At 40.2% G+C, this 21980-nt stretch overlaps 1 protein-coding gene across 1 annotated transcript in view; it reads right to left on the bottom strand.

Annotated features, from left to right (window-relative positions):
- MRPS27 (mitochondrial ribosomal protein S27) overlaps positions 1 to 21980 on the bottom strand; it is a 99783-nt gene that overhangs the window by 19547 nt on the left and 58256 nt on the right. The window contains exon 5 of the mRNA XM_032404242.1: positions 2565 to 2679. Coding sequence (XP_032260133.1) covers positions 2565 to 2679 — 115 coding nt within the window. The remainder of the gene's footprint in view (positions 1 to 2564; positions 2680 to 21980) is intronic.

The following is a 21980-nucleotide window of genomic DNA, read 5'->3' as shown; positions in this document are numbered from 1 at the left end:
AGGACCCCAGGATCATGACCTGAGCCGAAGGCAGCCACTTAACCGACTGAGCCACCCAGGCACCCCTTTAGGAGTACTTTTAACGAAGTAGATTTCTGGGGCACCTGGGTGGCTCAGTTGCTTAAGCATTCAACTCTTGGTTTTGGCTCAGGTCAGGATCTCAGGGTTGTGAGATCGAGCCCAGTGTTGGGCTCCATGCTCAGTATGGAGTCTGCGTGGAATTCTCTCCGTTTTCTCTCTCCCTCCCACTCTGTCCTTCTCCTTCCTCTCTAAAATAAATAAAATCTTAAAAAAAAAAAGAAAAAATGCAGATTGCTAAACCTCAGACTTAGAGAATCAGAATGTCTGGGAACAGGGCACATAAACCTGAAGTTTTAGTGACCTTTCTATGTGATTTTCATGCACAATCAAGTTTGACTACTAATGACCTAGACTGTGGTTGTATTTTTGTTTTAAATTCTTACTTGAGTAGGATTAACTACCATCCCTCACCCTGCCCCATTCTTCCTCCACCAACCACCAGAAACACCTGAGGAATTTTTTCAAATGATACCCACTCCCGGGGAGAGTCTGACAGTCCTAACCCCCCAGTTGTGAATCACTGCTGAATTGAGTTACTGTTACAGCAGGCTGTATGGGATGCCTCAGATATGCTGAAATGGAAAAAGGGTTTAGAAGCCATTTTTTAAAGGTTGTGGCTCATGGGCAGTTTCTATATTTCTCAAAGCAGTCATCCAAATCAGCACTAATCCCCAGGGGCAGGGCAAAAACAAAATATTTTAGAATGATAAAACATTAAAGCTGGAAGGAGCCTTAAAAATCAACCAGTCAGTGATCCTCAATCCTGGCTGCAAATGAGAATCAACGTGGGAGCTTTAAAAAGATACCAATGAGGGATGAAGAGGCAGAGCACAAAGGCTTTTAAGGGCAGTGAAACGACTATATGATACAATAATATAAATATATACATGTCGTTGCACATCTGTCCACACCTACAGATTGTATACCACCAAGAGTAAGCCCTACTGTAAACTATGGATTTGGGGGATCGTGATGTGTCAATATAGCTTCATCAATTATAACGGATGGATCACTCTGGTTGCGGGGGGCAGTGTTGATAATGGGGGAGGCTGTGCATGTGTGGGGCAGGGAGCATACAGGAAATCTCTGTATCTTCTGCTCAATTTTGCTGTGAACCTAAAACTGCTCTAAAAAAATAAAGTTTCTTTGAAAAAACTTTGTTTTTAATCCATTAAAAAAAAAAACCCCAAAAGCCTCTGCTCTATAAAAGTCAGTTAAATGAGAATCTTAGGGGTAGAGAAAAGCATCTCTAATTTTTAGAAGAGTCTTGTGTGATTCTAATGGGTAGCCAGGGTTGGAAATCAGTGACGTAGTACTTAGAGTTGAAAAAACTAAGACCTAGATGGGTAAAATTATTTGCCTGAAATTATGGGCAACTGGTGGAACTTATGCAATTACAGCCTGGGTTTTCTGACTCCTTGTCCAGTGTTCTTTCCACCAAAAGACTAGGAACAGCAGAAAATGAGATAAACTTTTATGCCTTTCTAGACCCTTCTTGTTTTGTTTTCAAAGAACTCTTCTGTGAGTATAATCTGTGTCATTAAACTCTGAACTGATGATGACAGGATTTGATCCATTCCTTCCTCTGGGGCCTAATATTAGATTTCTCAGTAAACCTTTTTACCTGCATTATTCAATTATAAGCTTCCTGAGGGCAAGGAAAGGATATTGCTCATTGTTATAGACAATGCTATACCCAACGCGATGTCTCACACATAAACTGTCTGCAATGTATATTAAGCTGATTGGGCCCAAGTCATGGGAAAAAAACAAAATTATGGTATCCTTTTGAATTCTAACATACAAGGTTCAGTGATACTACAGAGATAATATGTTTGCACAGAAATATTGTTAAAATCTTATGAGTCAAAAAAGGGTTATAGCTTGAGACTCACAAAAATAACATTCACAATTTTTGCTTATGTTGTACTTTATTTCATACTATAAAGGTAATGAAGACTCAACCCTTGGGGTAATGTAACATTCAGAAAAGCCCTAATCATAGGGGACTCTGTGGCTCAAGGAGAGGAGTCAGGGAATTCAGCAGATATGTTTTGAGTAACCTAGGAATATTTTTAAAAATATTAGGAACACTTTTAAAAACTGTGTAAGATAGTATGAATACTCTGGGGATCACATTCCAGCAAAATGGTCATGTCCTAAACATCACCAAAGGGAACCAGGCAAGAAATCCAAGTCTTAGGGGTCAAGAATGAAATGAACCACCAGTGCAGAATTCTTGTGACTGAACTTCCTTTTGTTTTTAGCTGTCATTTTCCAGTCACGAGGTGTGGAAAAGCAGCAGCTAGGGGAATTTATACATTTAGCTACTGATTAACTTACAGTTAATTCCATTCTAAAAAGGATATCTGGGAGCAAATAAATATCAAAAGTTATTTCTTGTCCTAGTCTTTGCTATACTGTAGTAGGTATTATCATCTAAACTTAGGAAAACAAGCTGCAAATACCAGGAAACCACTCACCTTATTTACAAGGGTATATAAGGCTTTGTCTTGTGCACCGTATTTTAAACACTGCCTAATCCAGGTGTGGATAGTCCAGTCTCTCAGGTACCAGCAGTTGGGGCTGTGTCGAAATCTAAATAAAGTGTAAGAAGAGAGAAAACTGGGGTTAACTCTGAAATGTCAATGCCAAAATGGATCCTCCATCAGCAGGTCCTTCTCTTAGATATTTATAGATGTGCAGTCAATGTGACCAAAAGTCCTAAAGGTCAACAGTCAATAAAAATTTGACTATAAAACCTGTTAACTGTAAAGTTAGAAATGGGAAAGAAGGCAGAATTATCAATAATAAAGTACTGTAAATGCTGCATTCCTTACTTAACGCTTCCTTATTCAACATCTTGTTTTTAAAATACGAGATTTCTAAAAAATAATCTGGGGGAAAATACTAACCATAGCATTATACAAATACGCATTTCATTAGAAGAGAGATGTGAGGCTGACGCTGACACTTTTGAAGTTTAAAATAAAACAGATGAAGCAAAAATGAAGAAAGGAATAGCACAGCAACTCTAGAGGGAAATCAGCTTTGAGTTATACTGATATTTCTTATGGCACTTAGGAGAGATTGGGACACTCTTCACCGAACCAAAAGAAAACAAAAAAGCAGAAAAAAATAAAAATGGAGCACAGTTAAACATCCAGGTCTTCCAGGATCCACATCCGCCCTGCCCTCTTCAAAGCTCCAGTCTAGCTCATCAGTTTGTCCATCTCCCATCTCCTTTTCATTTCCTCCCATCTCCTTTTCATTTCATTTTTAAAAACCTATACAGCTTTCATTTCCACGTGGTTTTAAAAGACCGAAGCAGCCCGAGCGGAGGCGCGTGTGGCAATGGTACCTACAAAGGAATGGAACTTAGAAAGGGATTCTGAGCGCTACTCTTGCCTCAAGTGTGCACACACTGGTGATACCCGGGGTTGGGGCGACTTCTTGTGCCTGCGGGTCCCTGCCACAGACTGAGGGAGAGAGGAGACGCTGCTCTGAGGGGCTGTTTAAAGAGCTCTGTGGTCCTTTTTCTGTTTATCTGCTGTGACTGGGACACAGGATCAAATGTCGTATCATGGCAGGGGAAGTCCCCATCTTTTCTTTAATTGTTCAGGAAGCACATCAATCTCCGGATCCTCCTTACAAAAATCAAACTGTTTTCTTAAATAAAAAAGGTAAGACAAAAACTTGGAGCAAAAGGATTTTGTGCCATATTTGAGTCGAGGATACGGCTAATACTAGTGTTTTTTAGAAGCTGGTTATTCAATCCGCCACCTGCTATTTCCTGCCATCTGCTATGGGGATAGTTTCCTGCTGAACAGGTTCTCTGCCAAAGTAAGAGCTGAGAAAAAGAGGAAGTGTGAAGTAGTATTTAATTTAGGATATTTATTAGTGCTCTGGTGAGAAATTTGGCAAAAATAAGATCTGAAGAGGTTTTGTGGATATAGTCACTTAACCCTCTCTAGACTTTGGAGTATCTTACATCTTGCTGGAAATTATTTCTCACTCTTTCTTTACAGAATTAACCCCTTTAAAAGCAGAAAGATAGACGGGGCACCTGGCTGGTTCAGTCGGTGGAGCAGGTGACTTTTGATCTTGGGGTCATGAGTTTGAGCTCCATGTTGGGGGTAGAGCTTACTTTAAAAAATTTTTAAAAACCTATACAGCTTTAAAAAAAAAAAAGCAGAAAGATAGAAATATGCCAAATTATGTTCTGGATAAAAATGACCTAGCCAGGGCGCCTGGGTGGCTCAGTCGTTAAGCGTCTGCCTTCGGCTCAGGTCATGATCCCAGGGCCCTGGGATCGAGCCCTGCATCGGGCTCTCTGCTCAGCGGAGAGCCTGCTTCTCCCTCTGCCTGCCATTCTGCCTATCTGTGCTCTCTATCTCTCTGTCAAATAAATAAATAAAATCTTAAAAAAAAAAAAAAAATGACCTAGCCAGAGAAAGGCACTGTACAGGTGCCCAAGATACTAGATCTAATGAGATCTTCTGCATAGAAATGAAACAAAATGTATCTTTTAGGATTTCATGCTTTCCCTCACATTTTAAAGTCTACAGTCAAGCTACTTGAGTTCCTCTCCTTGTTACTCTGAAACATCTGAGATTTAAAGCATAATGGCCAATTAAAAGTTTACTTTATTTTTTAAAGAAACAATTCAAGAGAATTACCAGGTGTACTGCCTAAACGAGAGTGGTGCTGCCTTGCTGGGCTGTAAGTTCGCAGGGCAAGGAGAGGCATGCTGACCGGCCCAACACTGACTCCTCGGTGCCTGACACAGTTGGTGGCCCACAGGTTTTCAGCACATAAAAAAAGAGCTTCGGTCAACAAAGGTATAAAATGCTATAACGTGGGCGCCTGGGTGGCTCAGTTGGTTAAGCGACTGCCTTCGGCTCAGGTCATGATCCTGGAGTCCCGGGATCAAGTCCCACATCGGGCTCCCAGCTCAGCGGCGGGCCTGCTTCTCCCTCTGACCTTCTCCCCTCTCATGCTGTTTCTCTCTCTCTCGCTAATACATAAATAAATAAAATCTTTAAAAAAAAAAATGCTATAACGTGCTGATCATTTTGCTAACATCTACGACATACATGAAGAACTGTAAATTCCCTGTTTGGGGCATTAATAATCTCATTACAAACACAAAGTACACAAACATAGTTTCGCAACAGTAAGAGGTGGGAAACAGTTGGTGCTGAGGAGACACAGGGTACTGCTAGCTGCTGGGACGTGTTTTGGGTAGCAGTGATTATTACGGTCTGTCCATTTTTCCTTTAAAAACAAACAAACAAAACTAAAAATGCCAATTACCTTCTCTACCCAAGATTATTTTAAACCTTAAAATCTCATCTTCTGCCCCAGGATGTCTCCAGTGACTACAGAAGTTGCGGCTTTGCTTTCTGATAAGACTTTAAAATAAGAGCACTGTAACCAAATCCAACCCAACCCCCTTTTCTCTTATTCAGGATCAGCAGACCATTTTTATTTAGGCTTTAAAGAAAACAAAGACTAACAGGACCTAGGTTTAGACCTTCAAAGCTCAAATTAAAATTTGTTTAAAGTCATTTGTTAACCGTCTGAGGCTAACTTTCATACATGGGGGAACAGAACAATTTTATCTTCTCAAAGGTCTTTTCTTCTCACAGTTCGATTTCTTAGAAACCTAGAGGGAAAGTTAGTCAAGACTTCACACATCCAATATAATCATCTCAGCACAGCAGCCTTTGAGACATTTGTCAACAAACTCTCGGGGGTCTTTAATAAGTCTACTCTCTCCCTCATCCTGGAACGGGGCTAGTTGGTATGATCTCTGCTCTCTAAAACCCAGTAATCCAGATACACAACCATGTCTAGGACATGTTCAACTATGCGAGCATATTAAATCAATTTAGGAATAAGAGGGAAACACTACACATATTTTATGAAATATGCTGCCCAAACTGCAGTTCCTGCATTTCCCAGCCAGGCAACACATAAACTCCTTTCTAAGCCCTTACCAGTGTTAAAAAAGAAATGAGCACACAAACGTATGTGTGTTATCTAGCTGTCTAGAATATAAACAACTCAAACCATTGAGATAGTAGGGTCCTCCCCACTCTGGATGGTGAGTTTGAGAAGGATTTCTCTTTATCAATGCCGTTTTAAGCAGTTCAAACAGATAAACTTGGGCCCTTGCTCAGAACTGCCAGTGGTAATATGATAGGCAGGTAAGTCTCTGGAATGGATACTCGCCTGGAATGATTCTGTGGACTGCTGGATGAGCATTCTCCCTTTCAGCCAGGAGAAAGGCAAAGAGACGAGAACACAACTAACACATTGATTTTCCAATTTGCCTGCAAACAGACTGGCTTTTGTTCTCGCCTGCTCTGACCACCAGCCTGGCAGATTACAGGCAGCCACTGTAGGAGTCCCCTCTGAGCCCCGTGCCATCAGCTGTTTGCTCACCTCGACAGAAGCTTTATTATTGTCCAGGCCAGCAGGCTGCCAAGCTAGGCAAACCGTGTGAGTGTGGAAAAGATAAACAAAATGCAACCCAAATCTCCCCAACAATGCCTGTGCTCATGGAGGCCAGGGATATTCTGAGTTTCCAACTTAGAAAATATAAGTAAACTTACAACAATTCTAAGGACATGAGTTTTTCCTGGAGTAAGGAGGGGCACAGGAAGGAGAAGGAGAGAATGAAGACGTGCACTCTCAAGCTCTACCTCTAGTTCTCAAAGTTGGTATCCCAAGGCCAAGCACCCTCTGTCCACAGTGCTCAGTGGAGTTCCAGGTGAAGACAGAACTGGCCTAAGAAGCCAAATCATGGCCAATCAAATGGCACGAACTGGGAAGCTTCCTCTCCTCAAAAATCAGGCTATATTCACGACCGCTCAGGGCATTCGCCTGCACCATTGCTCATTCAAGATTAGTGTCACCAGGAAGGAAGCAGAGGACAATCACAGGCTGCAAAATTGACCAGGGGCAGAAGTCTTTGATACCTTAGAGATTTTTTTAATCGGGGAAGAGAGGTTATATCAAAGAAGTCAAGAGTGAAAAGCAAAACACTAGAGACTGACTGTGATTACATAAAAGGTACTTCACTGCATGAAAAAGTCACAGGGTATTTCCTATGTGTAATCAATTTCATCATTTCATTGAAAAAAAAAAAAAGGGGGAAACAGCCTTTTCTCCACAGGATTCATATAAAGGTTACTGTTGAAGGCAAAAGTGACAATGTTCATCAGCTCTTCAGTACAGCTAGTAAACGTGCTTCTGGCTGGGCAGGGCTAACGCACAGATGCCAGGGCCTGGAGCTCAGTGGCTCCACCACTTAGCTGCAGCACCGGCTCTTCCATATGAATGAGCAAGCTTTCCACAACGTTTATCTGATTATGAGAGCCACCATCCTTAAACATACACAGGCAGCTCTCCCTCCTCCCTAGTGAATTCCGTATCCTGTGGCAACAGGCTTTAGAGATGGAAACCTCAGCTTCTGAGCTGTGCACACATGGAGGCGAGTGAGGGGCCAGGCTGAAGAGAGGAAAGAAACAGTGCCAAGAAGAACATACAGCTGGTACTAAAGCCTGTCGTGTGGACTGCGAATCTTATCAGGGAAGCAAAGTGTGTAATTATTAAAAGGCCCGAGCACTTCCCTGAACTAGAACCAAAGGGTAGAAAGGGTGTCGTGTGACTATTTAAACCAGAATCTGATTCAATCACTGCTGACTTTCTCATCCTAAAAGGATAATTACTTTCTTTTGCAACCTTCTGGAAATTCTGCTTTCATCAATTATTAATCGCCCCCCAAAAAAAACCCATAAATAAAATCAAATTTTGAGAATTTTTCTCATGATGATTATATTTTAGTCAAGTGTTTGAAAAAAGGGGTAGGGTCTAATAAAGGAACTGATAATAAAGACACAGTATTGTAGATTTTAAAACTCTTGCTTGCCCTTGAGATCCCAGAGTCTTATTCTTATAGAGGAACTTCAGTTAATTTTAAACATGTCCCAAGTATGCACTAAGAGAAGCACCAGGAGCAATAATCTGCTCTGAAATGCTCCTCCCTCAAATGGTCAACCAGTTTGGGCTCAACCACTGCAGTGAATTCATTATCTCCCTCATGAAGCAGATAAGAAATGTTTATTTTCAAGTTCTAATACTTTTTTCTTTTTTAAAGGACAGGCTTACAGGGACAGAATGTACAAACAGTAAAATTCATACTTTTCAATGTATGGGTCTGTAAGTGTCCAGTTGTGTAATCACTACCACAATCAAGATGTAAGAACAGTTCTGTCACCCCTAAAAACTCATTAATGCCTCCTTTGTAGTTAACCTCTCTATGGTTTGCTGGTCAATTTAAGCCAATTTTATATACATAACCTCAAGTCTTTTTCTAACCCCACAGTGATTAATTTATGAGAGGAAAGCAAATACGGTAATAAAACTACAATTTCTATCAGTTAGTTTATAATTCATATCCTGCCAATTTCCAAAAAGAATTTGAAAAAAATTAAAACCCGGTTTGCATAAGACCTTCTGGTATCCTTGTTTGCCATTCTAAAAAGGGTGATAAGTAAGTGGATTTTTGGTAGAGAATAACACAGGCATAGAATTTTGCAAATGTGGAGTGCTAAATAAATGCAGCATAATAACACATTTTTTGAAGTGAAGATGGATAACAGAGGGACTCGTTAGATATCAAAGTCTAAATTTGTCAGACTCGAGGCTTAAAAATGAGGTTATTAGCATTTCACCTGAAAACACAGTGGTATGACATATCAGGAAGTAGGAGAAATACTCCATTTTCCATGTCCTTTTACGGAATAGGAAGAAAGTAATGACAAGTAAGATAATTATGGCCCCAAATTATTATCTCTTTCTCTTCTCTCTGACCTGGTTATTGTTTTGCCAGATGGACCTTTCTCCATCTAGGAAACATATTTTTTATTCATTAAGTAAGTATCTACCAAATAGCTACCCCGTGCCAGGTGATCCATATTCTAGTCCTCAATTTCCTTGAACTCCAATCTTAAAGATGGTTATCTCTCCCTTTCTGATGTAGAAAGAACACTTATAGACTGACTCTGCTCTGTTGTTCTTTCTCTCAAGGTATTTAAAGGTAAGAAGCCAACCAGAATGAAACCAACTGTCCTTTGTCTGAAGCCTGGAACGCCATTTTTATCAGCCTCCAAAAGGTGATGCATGTGGATGACAGGGGAAGATTATTTGTTGGAGAATGGGAGAAGAAAATATATTTACAGTGATTGCTGGGGTGCTTCCTTGCTTGTGATGGTTCTAAAAGCAGAAAATGGCTGGCTATGAAACTGCACCCAGAAGGGGCTCCTCAGCTACTTTAAAGCTGGACACAGGTTAGCTTCACACCTGAGACACTGTCACTGGGGGGCAAGGGGAGGCTAAAGGGAGGAACAGGAAGTTCTTTTAGCGAGGAACAGGAAATTGAGAAAAATTGGATCTTGGAACCAGTCCTATTTATAAAAGCACAGAAAGTTGTGGGAACTGGCTTGGTTTAGGCAGAGATAAGGGAAATATTTTTGGTTTTCGGTAGGAAATCTATGAACAATAAATGAGCCAGTTTTAAAAAGATGCAAACATTGCCTGATGTCTTCTATAGTTTGGCTAGGAACTTCAGACAAACTTCTGCAAAATCATGAATAATACAATGACTAAGACAGGAAAATCACATATTTATTAATCACTGGCAGGGTGTACACATGAATAGTTCTGAGGAAGGGGAAGGTGAGAAACAAAACGGAGAAAAACAAAGGCATAAAAATCAGAATTTCTAGAGTATTCTTGGCTTAGTAAAGTTGTCAGGATTAAGTCTGCCACAAAAGAAATGAGCAGGCAAAGGCTCCTGGCCCAGGGGATGAAGCACACCAGCAAAAAAAGCAGGGAAGAATTAAGCTGATGTTGAGCAGATTTATATGTGTATTTGTGTGTAAGATTATGGATTTCTTTAGGGGTATTTTTTTTTATAAACATATAATGTATTATTTGTTTCAGGGGTACAGGTCTGTGATTCATCAGTCTTACACAATTCACAGCGCTCACCATAGCACATACCCTCCCCAATGTCCATCACCCAGCTACCCCATCCTTCCCACCCTCCTCCACTCCAGCAACACTCAGTTTGTTTCCTGAGATTAAGAGTCTCTTATGGCTTATCTCCCTCTCTTTCGTCTTTGTTTCATTTTTTCCTCCCTTCCCCTATGATCCTGTCTTGTTTCTCAAATTCCTCACATCAGTGACATCATATGATACTTGTCTTTCTCTGACTGACTTATTTCGCTTAGCCTAACACCCTCTAGTTCCATCCATGTCGGTGCAAATGGCAAGATTTTGGTTTTTTTGATTGGCTGCATAATATTCCATTGTATATTTATAAACATCACATCTTCTTTATCCATTCATCTGTTGATGGACATCTAGGCTCTTTCCATAGTTTAGCTATTGTGGGCATTGCTGCTATAACCACTGGGGTGCATGTGCCCCTTCGGATCACTACATTTGTATCTTTGGGGTAAATACCCAGCAATGCAATTGCTGGGGAGTAGGGTAGCTCTATTTTCAACTTTTTGAGGAACCTCCATACTGTTTTCCAGAGTGGCTGCACACCAGCTTGCATTCCCACCAACAGTGTAGGAGGGTTTCTTTAGGGGTATTTCTGAGGGAAGAGAAGCTCAGCACTAATCTGGGTTTAAGAATCAGATTTTCTTTTTAATGAAGAAAAAAGGCACCTCAGTGTTTGCAACATTCTGATTCTCTAATACATGGAAAAGCTGAATTCTATAAGGATTCTCCGTTTATATCAAAAGGTAAGGTTGGATTTACTGCAGTTATACAACCAAAGTTCACAGTTAGTTTCTATTTCTGTAACTCCACTGACTTCCCTATAAAGCTTTCAATCTCTTAACAGGTAGGAGAGAACTTTTTTATCCTCTCACGTCCTACAACAGTAGGTGTTTGATGATTTGGCGATAGTGACTCGGCCTGCTCAAGACTGTATAAATCCCAAAAATGTATGTTGAAATTCACGAGTATTGTTTATAATGAAACAGTAATCCATTTCCAGTTTTGAAATATCATCCCACCTATAAACAGATGAGGCCAGGAGGTAACGCTACCTCTTTTTGTATGAGGCCAGAGGAGATAAGAGATGGCAGAGATGTGGAATAATGTGGTTTCTGAAAAGCCACCTACTCCTTACTTCCTCTACCTGCTCTTTCCTTCCCATCAAACAGGTCCATGGATCTTTTTGCAGTGTAGTAAGTTCAGGAATAGACAAACTGAAGGGAGAGTGAAACCAGAAATATGAGGACAGAAGATAGAATACGTGGGTTCAAAGAACTCCCCTAACAAGTTCTAAACCAAAAACTTAGACACCTAAGACTGGAAGACATTCCGAAAGCCATCTAGGCCAAGTAAACTGGGGATAGGGGAGGGAAGAAAAGCTGATATACAGTTAGAGAATCTATAATTTAGTGCTGGTAGGGACCTTCAAAACCCACTGTTCACTCAACTATCTATTGAGAAGTTACTATTTACCAAGCCCTGTACTGGGTGATGTGAAATTGTCTAGTACAACTCCTTTACTTTATCAATGAAAAATCTTGGTGTCTACTGAGATGAAAAGATTTAGGTTTGTAACAGGACCTAAACTAGACTCTTCAATCTTATTATTCCACCAGTGCTTCTCAATTCTTTTATTTGTAAGACATCTTTAAAAAGCATCTCTGGGGGCACCTGGGTGGCTCATTCGGTTAAGCAACCAACTCTTCATTCTGGCTCAGGTCATGATCTCAGGGTCCTGGGATCGAGCCCCGACTTTGGCTCAGTGCTCAGGGGGAGTCTGCTTCTCCCTCTCCCTATGCCCCTCCCCCTGCTCATAATCTCTTTCTCTCAAATAAAATCTTAAAAAAAAAAAAAAAGCATCTCTGCAGTTTGACAAAGGTCTCTAACTTACTGAAAAATAAATAACATCTTTTTTAAAAAATTTATTTATTTACTTGAGAGAGAGAGCACACAAGAGCACATGCATGCAAGCAAGGGCAGGGGGAGAGAATCTCAAGCAGACTCCCAACATGGGGCTCAATTTCACAACCCTGAGATCATGACTGGAGCCGAAATTAAGAGTCAGACATTCAACTGACTGAGACACCCAGACACCCCAAATAACATCTTTTCTAAATTTAGAAGCAGAATTCAGAGAAAAATACTCAAACTGTAAAATAGTTCTGGAATTGCCCTGAACTAGCTGTTTGACTTTGGGAAGTCACTCGATCCTTCAGGGTCTCAATTCCTGTAACTATAAAATGAAGAGGTAGGATTATCTGGATCATGAACTCACAAGTCCACAGGGGCCAGTCAGTTAATAGAAATGTATGAAGAACCATGTGAGACAATAGGTGCAAAGCTGTTTGTAACTATCAAGCAAAGTAGTTACTATTTTTGAAAACATAAACAAAATATACTGGAACTGTGGACGGGACCAGACCCCCTGAAACTCCTTCCAGCTCTCAAAGTTAATGACTCTATGGAATAATACGCTTAATCCACTCATTAAAACATCAGTCATTTACACGTTTCTATTACACCAGAAAAATGGCAGTGATACAAATAAGTGAATAGAGACTCAAGGATAAACAATCATTCAGCCCACAGCTGATTCTACTCTTTTCCACTATCATCCACTCCCCTACCAGCTGAACATCATTTCACCCAGTCTGGGCAGTCAATATAGATTATTATGGGGGACCAGACCTTACAAAGTGGCCTCTAAAATTACAAGATGAAATGATAAAACCACTAAAGTTGAACTCAAGGTCCCGAAAGTAGATTTTAATTAGAGATCAAGTTCTGCAGGAAATAAAATTTTTAGCAATTAATCCCTCCACTAGTATTTCCTACTCCAATGAATATTATATTCAGTTTATATCTAAGAGTCAGCCATCCAAAGCAACTTTCCTATACAACACAAATTGTTCTGTATGTTGCTTCTTTCTTCAACTCCTTAAATAAATTCCTGCTAAGCAGGCATAATTACCCAAACAATTCAATCATAACTTAGTTTTGGTATCAAACCCCCTATGATCTGGTTATTTCTAGAGCAGAAACAGTGGAACCCTTTAAAAAGGGGGGAGTAAGATAGGGGTGGTCATAGGGATATTAAGTTTTCAGGACACAATCACTTTTTATAGCTAAAAAGAAAAAAAATTTGAAAAACTGAGATTTAGATTTGTCAGTGCAACTGGTTTTCAGGAAGCTTTAACACTTAGAAAACAAAACAAAACAAACAAAACAAAACAAAATCCTTATTTATATGTGAAGGTAAGTAGGAAAATTAAGGTGACCTTTCTTTTTTCTTGTGCTGCCAAATGTTTAAAATCAGGATGGCTACATTTATTAAGCAGTTCCCTTATTTAGCTTGGGCTAGCCCTGCCATACTAAAACCAAACTTTAAAAAAAAAAAACCTGAATATTTGAAATTCTACAAACAAACATAATATACTAAGAAAATGCTTAAGAATGTGCCAAATGCAAACTTAATTCCACAGGAATGCTATGGGTCTGAGACAATTCCTTTTAATAAGATAATTGTAAGAAAGAACGATTACAAATTTTGAACAGCGAAGAGCTCATTCTTTAGTAATACACCAAATACAAAGATCTGGGTTCAACTGTTCTGGCTGGTAAATCTTCCATAAAACCACCATGCTACAGCTAAACAAAAGCTCTCACGCTGGCCCAAAAAGAGGGAATGAACAATTTGAAAAACATCTTTATTCCCTGAGAAAATTTTTTAAAATGTCTAAAAGTGCCAGGAGAGCTGTTTCAATGTGACTGCAGGCAGCTTTCCAAAGTCCCTCTGCTTCTCTAAGTATGACTCATAGGGAAAGCAGAGAGAGCATCTTGGCAAAGACACAGTCTTTCCTCTTTGGTTCCACCCTCCCACCCCTTTTATTAAAAAAAAAAAAAAAAAAGCAGCTTTGATAGATAATAGTTAAAAAGATTCCAGACAGGCTTAACTGAAGAAGTTTGAACACCAGGGAGGCAAAATATCATTGTGGAAGTCTCTATTGTTTGCCACTGTGAGCCACAGACGCAGGGAAGCATCTTCTGCATCCTAAAAAGGGCTGGTCCCATTGATCATGTGTCAGATTATGGCTGTGCTTTGTGGGAGAGGAGAGAGAAATGAACTATGAAAATACCTCCACTTCCCAAGCTTCAGAAACATCATTAGCTCATATGCTGGACGACTACAGTGAGCTGGAAGGGGCAGGAGCTCGTCCCTTATGAGTGCCCATTAAGTGGAATTTCAACTGTGGTAGCTGGAGGCTATCCATCTGTACATGGCTGCTATAATGCTTGCAGCTTCCAGTCAACAGGCACAATTTTTCCTTCCCTAATTTTAGGCAAAAAAAGCAAGAGAGCTAGTTTTTTTTTTAAATAAAAAGAGAAGCAACGTTAAGGAAAAGTTGAATGTCGAACTAGAGAGAGAAGAGTTTTACTTGGGTACCTATATGGAGTCACTTATTATAACAGAATGGAGAATTTGGTGTTGGCAAAGCTGTTCTCTTCTCCATGTGCTCATCCACCAACCTACCATGAATCAAGATAGTACGCTGGGCACTAGGTGACAGAGATAAACACATATACTCCTTGCCTTCAGTGATGTTAGATTGGGATTATCAAAACACAAGTATTTTGTGAGCATCTGAAACAAGCTTAGGTTAATTCATTACCATCAATGCAAGTCCTCATTTACTTAACACTGATTATTTCATAACACCCTGATACTAAATTTTCAAAAAATGGCTCTCAGAAGAGAAGTGAATCCAACTTTTCTCTCCTCTTCTTAGTATGTCTTTTTCTGTTTGTTTTCTTTGGATATATTTAAGAAATAAAGTGTTACAGATATAAAAGCTGTACCTGCCTGGGTGGCTCAGTTGGTTGAGCGTCTGACTCTTGGTTTCAGCTCAGGTAGTAATCTCATGGGTCGTGGGATCAAGCCCCAAGTCGGACTCCCCACTCAGCGGAGAGTCTGCTTGAAGATTCTCTCACTCTGCCCCTCTCCCCACTCCCATGCACATTCTCTAAAATAAATAAATCTAAAAAAAAGCTGTACCCTCCTGCTGCTACTTTCCGAGGAATAACGTTGGTGTCCATCACACTCGTACATGTTTTTATACCTTTATCACCTAGGGATAAATCCAATTTAAGGTACATGTATGTGCCTTTTAACTCTGCATTCAAGGCCTGTCTGATAGAGAACTGAGCCAGCCAAACCACAGCATTGTGTGTTTTGCCAGGGGCAGAAGAGTAGAGACAGAAGTGACAAAATTATATCTCAGATAAAAGGTGGGACCAGACGCCACTTTTACCATGGAAATTAATCAGCACCACCACCAGGAAAATCCCTGACAAGGTGATTGTTGCTCTGCATTTGATTGGAACCCAGCCCTAACTCGCTGACTTGGTTAAATCAACCTGAGAAGCAGTTTTGTCATCTATAAAATAGAGGTGAAAATACCTTAATCACGACGAGGTTACTTTGAAAATCAAAGGAGAATTAGGTAAGTATTTTGACAACTTTTAATCCTCTATGGAACCAAGCAGAGTACAAATATGCACAAAAACAAATATTATTATTAGTCTATTTGATATAGCACTTGATGGCATTCTGTCTGGTACTGCTCACTATTTGCTTTAAATATGTTTCATTCCTAAGACTAAGGCCTGTGGCATAACTGCCTTTGGGAGTAGAGAAGTAGTTAAGACACAAGATTTGGCATCAGGTGGTCTTCATTCCTACTTTACAATCCCCAGGAAACTGACTCTAAACCTGAGGATGCCACCTGTAAAATGAGTAAAAGTTGTCAGCACCTCACATGGCACAACTCTGGATTGATACGAGCATTGAGGAGGCTGGACGTGTAAACTCCTTGAAACAATGGCCAGCACACAGCCCTTTCTGACAGGCTGGACAGAGCAGCTGACAGTAGCCACATGCAAAAGGACACAGAGTTAAATGTGAACTCCACTGACTATTCCCTCCACTTGGGCTGTGACTTGCATAGTGATGGGCACACACCAGCAGCAAATACCTATCATCAGCCAACTGGGATGGATACAGTAGGAAGGACAGGGTCAGTAAGAGGGTGAAGTGTCCCGTGTGCCTCATTCCTCTAAAAACAATCTCAAAGGAGGAGCTGGAAGGCGAACCAGAGGGGAGAACAGAGAGGCTTTCCACAATCACAAAGGCTCAAAGCCAACCAGTTCAGGGGTGTGCCAGTCAGTCTGATGACTGGTAGTAGGGTTTCTGATCTTATGATAGAAAAAGGTCTCGGCAGAGAGATGGGAGTCAGGAGATGACCTAGTAAGGAGTTAATTTACCTATTACTGCTCTTCTACTCCTGAACTGGTTTCACAACCTTGGCAAGCCAGAGTTACAACACAACAGAGATTATGCCTTGAGTCCTCTGTTGGTTCAGTGCCCACCAGCCTCTGTCTGGCTGGACTCAATAACTAAGGAGTGTGAATATCTACCGAAGATAAACTGAACCACTCAAAAGAGATGTTGCCAAGCACTGCTCATGGCTCTTGATCTACGCTTGAGGCAGAATCTCAGAGGAAGGAAAAAGGTATCTCTATGGGGCATGCCACCCATCCAAGCCTAGGAAGTAAAGGAAAAGAGCAACAGAGGCAATGCATTTGCTGCTGAGCAAGCTGCTGTCCCAGCCTGTAATCTTTGCCCACCCATCTGCCGCACCATGCCCCCCAGAAGCCAAGAACCCTCTTTTCCATCTTTTATGCACTACTAGTAACCCAGAAAGACTTTAAGGCTGAAAGCTCCCATTCCTGCCTGCAACCCAGATGGAGCCATCAGCCCTTTCACAACCTGGGCAAAGCAGCTGATGGCAACCACATGACAGCAAAGGGCCACTGAGTTAATGGAATATCTATGAAAACAAATACACAATAGTTTTTTTCAAGTTAAAAAAAATTGTGAATATAACCAATAACTGTGTTTTAGGATCCTATGTTAAGCTAGGCTCAAAAAATGACAGAAAGACATAGCTGTTGCTATGGTGGCCACAGTATTTGATCATCTCTAAGATTTCCCATAATCCCATGCAAGTCTAGAAAAGTCTGACTTATTAGCAATATTTGTACTAACTATATTTTTAGGAATGAATGAATGAGTACTTATAAAAGGGTGCAACACACTGAGAAGCTTGCTTTTTTTGAATATTTAGATATTTTTAAATTTAATTTTTTAATTTTTTTAAAGATTTTATTTGAGACAGAAAGAGAAAGAGAGTGAGCATGAAAGGGGGAGGGGCAGAGGGAGAGGGAGATAATCTCAAGCAGACTCCCCGCTGAGTGCGGAGCCCAACATGGGGCTTGATATCATGACCTGAGCCAAAACCAAGAGTCAGACGCTCAACCAACTGAGCCACCCAGGCACTCCTAGATCTCTTTAAAAAAAAAAAAAAAAAAAAATCATACTGAAGGGAAGCTTCCTTTTCCTGAACCAGTTTGTGCAAAATCTTCATCTAACTGTAACTGAGAATGATGAGAAGGATCAAAATAACAGTATCACTAATTAAAAAGTACTGAACATTTCCTATGTGCATTATCCTCAGTACTTTATATATACTTTTTCGTTTTTACAGAGTAGGAAACTGAAAACTGAAAAGGATAAAAATCTAGCCTGAGAGCTTGCAATAAAGCCAACACAGGTGGTTTTTATTTTTACTACAGTGTTTGAAAAAGACTACTGGTTGCTGTTGAGCATCAATAGTTAGCTTCATTTAGATAGCCTGCTTTACAAAAAAATGTGTCACTCTGAACACTAGAATTATACTTGGCACAGCAGGATGTTCATATCATGAGAGGAATGTAGAAGTGAAGACAATAGGTTCTTATGCCAGGGTAGACTGACAGGGCTATTTTGTTGGGTAACCCCCCCAACCCACGCCCCAGTCCAGGTCTTTTCTCTTGGGTTGTTCAGTGTCCCCAGAGAGGACTCCTCCAGGCTCCTCCCTGAGAGGGATAATAATCCTTACATCGCCAAGTCCAGAGTCCTTCTGGTTCAGTCTCTCCAGAAAGAAAACTACCAGTCTTCTGCTAGGGTTGGAGAGAAACAATCTGGGTATTTCACTACTTCTGAAAACTTTCAATCAATCCTCATCCCTTGCTGCTTTTTCTTTATGAGCCTTTCTAGGGTCCTACGGTATAGATGCTCTTGCAACCAAATTTCTCCTCCGGCCAGCTTCAGTGGTAGCTTTCTCTTTCTGCTAAGTGTGTTACCTCTTGTGCAACTATTTTAAAATTTTCAAAGTTTTGTTCCTATTGTTTTCTGTTCTCTTTATTTTTTATATTTTTGTCTTTTTTTTTTAACTTTTATTGTCATGTTTGTAGAGGTTTTATAAGGAATAGAACTAAGACCTTATGTTCAACCTGTCAGAAGTCAGAAGACTTCTATAAGCCATTTGATCTCTGTGAACTAGTCAATGGATTGTACAATAATCTGAAAGCAACGATGGAAAGAAAATGTATTTCAAACATTCAAATGTATTTCAGCAGTAATATCCTCTGCTTAAAGAACACATCTTGAGGAAGACACTTAACTCTCTGGATTTCTGCTTCAGTAAATTGCAAAACAAAAGCTAGATCAGAGAACAGCCCTTTAACAGCCCCATTAACTCTAATATCCTTCAACAAAGGCCCCAAATAAATCACAGTGCTATTATTTGTTCAATCTAAAATATTTTATTGAAAACATCTGTGCACATATATTAAGACCCCCCCAATATGTGGATGGTATGCTAAGTGTTACAAAATATTAAGACAAGGTCCCTAAATTGTAATATTCCTTCTTTCTCTTTTCTGGGGGAAAAAAGGATAATCACACGTGACAACATTATTCAGGATTACTAGAAAAAGAAAACGAAGTTAAATCAAGCTTGGCAAATTCTCTTTCAAGAAGGTAGAAAATTCAGAAGAAGGTAGAAAATTATGTAATATTCCAACAATGTCTTAAAAGATGAAACTTCAGCCATACTCATAGAACTTTCTCTGCTCTGATGATTTAAAAAAAAAATGTCTTCTCTATATGTGAAAGGTCAAGAAGCCAGGAGAATGGATCTCACGAAACTATGAAACCAGTACAACAGGAACGATCTAGCTCAGGCTGAAGCACCAAGGCCCTTCTGTGTCAACAGCTGATGCCATAGCCCAGCTTCCTGGCATATCGGCACGGAGAGAGATCTCTATGTATCAGAAGGGAGGGGAAAAAGAAAAGGGAATGGGGGGGCACCTGGGTGGCTCAGATGGTTAAGTGTCTGCCTTCGGCTCAGGTCATGATCGCAGGGTCCTGGGATCAAGTCCTGCATCAGGCTCCCTGCTCAGTGCAGAGCCTGCTTCTCCCTCTCCCTCTGCCATTCCCTCTGCTTGTGCTCTTCTGTCTATCTCTCTGTCAAATAAATAAATAAAATCTTAAAAAAAAAAAAAGGGAACAGGGGAAAGGGGGAATACAATGACCACCCCTGTACTTATTATCCTTAGGGTTCAAAGTTAACGCCATTTCCCCCATACATGGACCCCCCTACTCTGTATGTAAGGAGGAGAGCCACCGTCTAACAGAGATAGGAAACTGTCAGACTGTACTGAATACGGTACCGCGTTAGAACGAGGAACAAGATCTCTTCCTTTGCACACTGTGGAGACCCGCAGGCATGATGGCACAATACAGCAATAGGGCACCTGACAGCACCCACTTCCCAGTGCATGTAACTGAACTTTTCATTCCTTGCAAATGCCACACAGGATGTGACATACACACAAGCCATGTCATTAGCTGTATTTTATTTTGTACGAATTCAAGGGATAATAAAAACCCAAAGGGTTGAGTTAAAAATTATACTTCAGTGAATTCGGGTCTTTCGACAATCAGGACTGTTGCATATGTTTAATAATCTTGTGCTTTCTGGCTACCACTGTCCTTTGCTTTAGAGAAGCGCCTGCCACCAAGAATGTGAAGGTCATTTTTACTCACTGAATCAAATAAATATGTGAGATTTAGTAGGTCTATAAAGAAGAGCTTATCTTTCATACCGATAATGTAATACATTTATTGATATGCATTCACTAAACACATACACATCTGAAATAAGGACAGCAGATGTGGACAAAGGCTAATGCCTCTATATTAGTTCGGTACCCATCTGTCTCTGGTATGACACTCACGAATAACAGGACTTTCCTGTGGCCCAGGGCCATGCCTGGACAGCTCTCCTCTCTCTAGGCACTCAGATGACAACACCGACACGATGTGTTCAGTAACAAAAGAGTGCTCAGTTTTTGAACTCTTACATTTTTCCAGTCACGGTGTTCACCACTTCCTAAAAATTATTTCATTTATGTGTCGAAACAGCTCTATGTAGACTAAGTATGCTACTATCTCCATTTTACAGATGAGGAACCTCAACATCAAGGGTTAGACAATTTCCCCAATGTCACGCAGTTAGGATGAAACAAGGCCAGGATTTAAACCCAGACAGTCTGACTCCAGAGCTCTTGACCACTGAGCTATACTGCCTGATACTATAATCAGGTGATTTTATTTATTTTAAAAAATTTTATTTGTGACAACATTTTATTTTATTTATATTTTTAAGTAAGCTCTATGTCCAATGTGGGGCTTGAACTCAGGACCCGGAGATCAAGAGTCGCACGCTCTACCAATGGAGCCAGCCAGGCGCCTCTAATCAGGTAGATTTTACGGTAAAATTTCTATTAACTTTCTACCAAAAAGACTGGGGCTTTTTAATGCTCCAATCAGGGTATCAACGATGACACAGGAGGTGCTATTCCAATTAAGATTACCTTCTAGGAAAAGGAGCTTTTGGCTAGAAAACTTGTCATTTTCAGAAATTAGAGATAAAATCATTTGGTTTGAATCATACTGAATGAAAGTCATTGGCCTTTCTCCCCTGATCCTGGAATGCAATATTATAACTAGATGTTTAGCAAGCTACCCCAGCCCTAGAATTTCCACTATTATTCACTAACGACAATCAAATGTCACCATTTGCTGTTACATCTCTTTAATGACCATAATGCATCTAATGAGATCACAGACAGGTATATCTGTGTATATCTGATATATTCCATGCATAATGTAATTATGTGTTTCATTCCCATTCATGTTTATACATATACTCACACATAAAAAAATGCTATCAAATGGAATACTATGCACCTTACATTCTAGAAGCACAGCTACACCCATTCCAAAAATTTAATTACCTAAAGGTATTAATAAATGAAGAGGTAAAATAAAATTTAAGGGGAGGGGTAGATAGCGACTTAAAATAAAATTTAAGAGGAGAAAGGTCCCATGCTCACTTAGTGGCAAGACATCCTATTGTGAGAATATTGTAGAGCTGTTAAGGGACGCTTCTACTTATCCATTCAACCCCTTCACCTTCTTCATTACCAAAATGTGAGCTTGCAATGATAAGGCAAACATGATCAAGAGCTCTTTGACAATTTCATTATGTAAATTATATTAACTGAGCCTTCATGTATTGCCCTCTCTCTTTTCTCCCAGCTATCCAAAGGCATTTAGCATTGTAGTGGGCATGACTGCAGAAATGTACAGGTGAGGGGGAGTGGAAGTGGTTCAGAAAGAAGCCTCACTGAGAAAGGAGTATTCCATGTGCTCTGATTTTAGGCATTTGCCCACGTGAACCTTAAATGAGTCTATAGCAAGGCTCATTTTCTCATAAAATGCCCACCCATTCTGTACTCAACACTTCCATGCTGACTCATGCTCTGTTATCAGATCTCAAGAATAATTAGAAAACATTAAGAGACTCCTT

This window comes from Phoca vitulina, unplaced genomic scaffold (genome assembly GCF_004348235.1).
Source record: "Phoca vitulina isolate PV1807 unplaced genomic scaffold, GSC_HSeal_1.0 scaffold6, whole genome shotgun sequence".
Classification (NCBI taxonomy): domain Eukaryota; kingdom Metazoa; phylum Chordata; class Mammalia; order Carnivora; family Phocidae; genus Phoca; species Phoca vitulina.
The sequence above is the reverse complement of the archived record's forward strand: the minus strand, read 5'-3'. Positions and strand labels throughout refer to the sequence as shown.